We start from the raw sequence: 4,758 nt of genomic DNA, 5'->3' as shown, positions 1-4,758 counted from the left end.
TGATCAAATAGCAATGACATAGTGGAACTAATGCTGGCTAGAATCTCACCAGTTCCATGTGGCCCTGGGCAAATTATTCAAACTATTTGAGCTTTGGTTTCCTCAGGGATTCATAATATCTGTCCTGCATAACCGGTAGAATCATTGTGAGAGAAGATTATGTAAGATAACTTAAGTAAAGTGTTTCATAAATTGTGATATAAATGTCAACTATCATTATTACACAGATTCCAAGTCTAAGGAGATGAAACTAGAATTGTAAGGGTGGTAGTTGTGACAGCCCCCTCCCCCAATTGTCCTTACCATCAGTAACTCTTGCCTCATAAAAATGTAGAATGTCAGAACTGGAAAGGACTTTAGAGATCACCAATTTTTTCTCGTGGGTCCTTAAAGAGCATCATGGTCAAACATCATTGGCAAACAAACAGGTTGACCAAGAGGAAGTGATTTGCCCAAGATCACAGAGTTAATTAATGACAGAAGCAATACTAAAATACAAGATATTGCCAATTTTACTGTAGCCTGCTGGCTCTCTAGCAAGCTCTCAGAAAGAAAGCTTTCTCTTTTTGTACCTCATTAATTGGTGAGTATTCATCCCTCTGTAGCCTTCCCTTTTAGTCCCCTATTATGGTTCCTCCACCTATGATTGGGGGTATATGACTCTACGGATTCCCATCTCCCTTTACTTTCATATCTCTTTTTCTTGATCTTTCAATTCCATCCCAAATGGCAGCTTCATGATTGAACCTTCCTGTCTCTGAAAGGGGTGGAACAATTCTTCCCTTCATATCTAATGGACAAGGGGCTTCGGGCAGTGAGGAAGGCACTCCTCTCAGAAAGCAACAGGGTATTTTTTGTAAGAACTTATGGGATCCAAGGATCAGAGATGGTGTGTGCATTTATGTGTGTGTGTGTGTGTGTGTGTGTGTGTGTGTGTGTGTGTGTGTGTGAAGTTGATGTCTATCAAATACCTTTTAGTGGTAAGGAATGGGTTAGGCAGGGACTTTGGTCCAAGACCTTGGAATCCTGCCTGGATGGCCTTTGGAGACAACATTCATGGAGTGTAAAGCTCATTGGACTTGGTACCAGAAAGTGTGGGTTCAAGTTCTGACACTGAACACTTACTAGCTATGTGACTTTGGACAAGTCACATCCCAGAATCCATAAGCCTTGATTTCCTTCTCCATCAAATGGAGATAAGAGTAATTTTGCCCATGGTCTTCAAGGCTGTTGCTCAGAAAATACTTTGTCAAGGATTCCATGAAACAAAAGTTCTTGTTATTTCCAAGTTGTTTAAAGAACACTCTGCATACTTAAGCTTAGGATTTTCACTAAAAAAGTCATACCCCTCAGGATGTGGAAGTTACTCTGAGATCCCAAAGTCTGTATCTGTAGAGCACAAAACCTGGCAAATTTTAACAAGTTAAAAAGGCTTTGAGTATGGACAAATTGTGTCTTTTTACCTGAAAAACCTCCTGGCTAAGTTTGTAACTTCATCACCAGATGAAGAAATTTATTTATTTATTCATTAATTCATTCATTAATTAATTTATTCATCTATCTCTTTATTCATTTACTGACTCTTTTATTTATTTGTTTGTTTTTGCTATAGAAATTCATCATACTATTTCTTAAGGCATAGAAGAGCCAAAATCTGCATTGGTGGAAGGAAAAAATAATACCTGATGAAATAATTGATCCTTTGATTAGATGTATTGAGAGAGAAAAAGGGAAAATGATCCTCAAAGAAATGAAATGACTTGGTCATGGTCCCATAGCTTGTAAATAGCAGGTCTGGGTCTAGGAGTCTTTCACCTTTCCATTAAACTACTTAACTTTCTGAACTCCCCTTGCCTCTTCTTTTAACCCCAGTCCTGGAAACCATGAATTGTGCTAACCAAACCTGGGTCCAGAACTTTGTCCTAGTTGGCTTCTCTCCTACCCCATCCCTGCAAACCCTTGCTTTCCTGGGTGTCCTGTCCATCTACCTCCTCACCTTGGCTGGTAACCTGTTCATCATTGTCCTAGTCCAGGCTGACTCTGGACTGGGCACTCCCATGTATTTCTTCATCAGCATCCTGTCCTTCCTGGAAGTCTGGTACATCAGCACCACAGTGCCCACACTCCTGTGCACTATACTTCATGGGCCCTCACCTGTCTCTCCTACTGTCTGCTTCACTCAGTTGTACATTTTCCACTCACTGGGTCTGACTGAGTGTTACCTTTTGGGTGTCATGGCCCTTGATCGCTATTTTGCTATTTGTCACCCTCTCCGCTACCACAGTCTTATGGGTGGCCAGGTGTGGATCTGGCTAGCAGCAGCCTCTTGGGTAGCTGGCTTTTCTGCGGCTATGGTACCCACCTTCCTCACTGCCTCCTTGCCCTTCTGCGAGATGGAGATTGCTCATTACTTCTGTGACCTTGCACCACTCATGCGGCTGTCATGTGTGGGCACTGCCTGGCATGCACATGTCCACGGGGTTGTGATTGGCGTGGCTACCGGGTGCAACTTTATCTTGATCCTATTCTTTTATGGGGGCATCCTGAGGGCTGTGGTGAGGTTACCTACAGCTGCCAGCAGGGCTAAGGCTTTCTCCACCTGTTCTTCCCACATGATGGTAGTGGCCTTATTCTATGGCTCAGCCTTCGCTGTTTATGTAGGGCCCCTGGGGGCCAGGCAGAGGGCTCAGACAAGCGCATTGCCCTGATATATGCCCTGCTCACCCCCTTCCTCAATCCTATCATCTACACCCTGCGCAACAAAGAAGTGAAGGAGGCTGTGAAGAGGGTCACCCATAGGCTTTGGGCAGTGCTGAAGGGGTGCTGAATGTTCTTCAGCTGCTAGCCTAGCCATAGGGGAATTGTTGGGGATATTTATTCAATTGGGTTGTCATAGGATTGAATGGGTAGCCAGTGCAAGGGTCACTCAGTCAAGGAGTTAGTCCACTACTCACGGGCTGTGTTTATACACCTTGTGTTTGGAGATGCAGAGGAGCAGTCATGGTCCAGGACCTTGGGAAGTGCCCAGTTCCAGATATAACAACCACAACCACAACCACAACCATGACGGAAAACTACATTTGTCAAGCTTTTTATGGTTTACAAAGTGCTCTCACGTGCATCATCTCATCAAAGCCTGATACAGCACTGGGAGTTAATGCAGTCCAGGCAGTTTGTGCCATTTTACAGAAGAGGAAACTTGTACTCCCAGACAGGAAGTAACTTATTGAATGGCAGAGCTGAAACTGGAACCTAAGTCTTCTGACTCCATGCCTTTCTTCTTCAGGAAGCCTCTTGGGGAAACTACTTCAACCTCATATAGCCTGAGTTAGCCCTAGAGGGCAGCCCTGGGAGGATTGGGAGGCATCCTGCTGGAAAGAAGATCCATTTTAGAGCTGGAAGATACCTAAAGATCATTATGTCCAATCCACTTGTTTTAAAGATGAAAAAACTGAGGCCCAGAAATGCCTTTTACAAGGTCACAAAAGTTGGGAATATAATATAATATTTTACATACACATACGGTAGTAATTATAATGGGTATATCACACTTAGCTGTGTACCAGGCACTGGGTTAAACTCTACAATTTTTATCTCATTAACTCCTTTAGTTATCTTATATTACACTATTGGTCTCCTGTATTAGGAACTCTCAGGAGGCTGGAAAAAAAAAAGAGTTCATGGATTTTGCGGGGTTGGGGAGATTGAGGAGTCAGCATACAATCTGACCCTAAAAGAAGACTTCTACAAAGCATTGTCTATCTACACAGGTAAACAATGACAACATGCACTCATTTATTAAATTTAATTTTTTTTCAAATGAACATAAAATCTAGTTTCTCTCCCTCTCCTCCCTTCCCTCAACCCCCATAGAGAGATCTTATATTTACACAACTTTGTGCCTTACAACTATTAAAAGCTTTACTTGCATTGTTAGAGTTCCAGGCCTGGAGTCAGGAAGACCTGAGTTCAGACCTTCTATCAGACACTTAATAGCTGTGTAACCCTGGCCAAGTCACTTAATTTGTGTTTCCCTCAGTTTTCTCATCTGTAAAATAGGGATAATAATAGCTCCTATTTCTCTGGACTTTTGTGAGGATCAAATGAGATAATAATTTTGAAGTACTTAGCACAGTCCTTGGCATATAGTAAATGCTATGTAATTGTTGCTCAGTTGTTTCTGATTCTTCATTAATCTTGTACACTATACTGTCTAAGGAGTTTTTTTGGAAAACATACTGGAGGGGTGTGCCATTTCTTCCTCCAGTAGATTAAGGCAAACAGAGGTTAAATGACTTGCCCAGGGTCACACAGCTACTAAGTGTATGAGGTGGGATTTAAATTCAAGTCTTCCTAACTCCAAGACCAATGCCTTATCCACTGAGCCATCTAGCTGCCATATTATAAGCTATTATTATTATTATCATCATAGTCTTTCTGTGAGATAGGGAGCCTAGAAAGATAAGTCTCAGAATGGCTTGCCCTAAATCAACTTAGCTTAGTTTGACTCAATCCATTCAGGTCAACAAAGGCATGGTGCTAGGTACTGGGGGATACAAAGAAATACAAAAGACACCTGTGCTCAGTAAGCCTCTATTTAATTTGGAGGGCATGCACAACCTATACAGATACAAATAATTCAACTTAATTTGAGTAAGCAGAAGGGACTAGAAGCTTCTTTTTCTATGTTTGCAGTACTCTTTAGTTCAATCTTAAACAGAGCTTCAAATAAAGTGGGCTTTTGCCCAGGGTGCTAAA

At 42.1% G+C, this 4,758-nt stretch overlaps 1 protein-coding gene across 1 annotated transcript; it reads left to right on the top strand.

Annotated features, from left to right (window-relative positions):
• The first annotated feature begins 1,883 nt into the window (after positions 1-1,883).
• Positions 1,884-2,827, top strand: LOC110201839 (olfactory receptor 6N1-like). Its single transcript, XM_020977718.1, is given in 2 exon segments — positions 1,884-2,661; positions 2,664-2,827. Coding segments are annotated over 2 exon segments (942 nt in total).
• The last annotated feature ends 1,931 nt before the right edge of the window (positions 2,828-4,758 follow it).

The sequence above is a fragment of the Phascolarctos cinereus genome, unplaced genomic scaffold (assembly GCF_003287225.1).
Source record: "Phascolarctos cinereus isolate Bilbo 61053 unplaced genomic scaffold, phaCin_HiC Scaffold_5;HRSCAF=322, whole genome shotgun sequence".
Taxonomy (NCBI): Eukaryota; Metazoa; Chordata; class Mammalia; order Diprotodontia; family Phascolarctidae; genus Phascolarctos; species Phascolarctos cinereus.
Note: the sequence above shows the minus strand (reverse complement) of the source record. Positions and strands in the feature narration are given on the sequence as shown.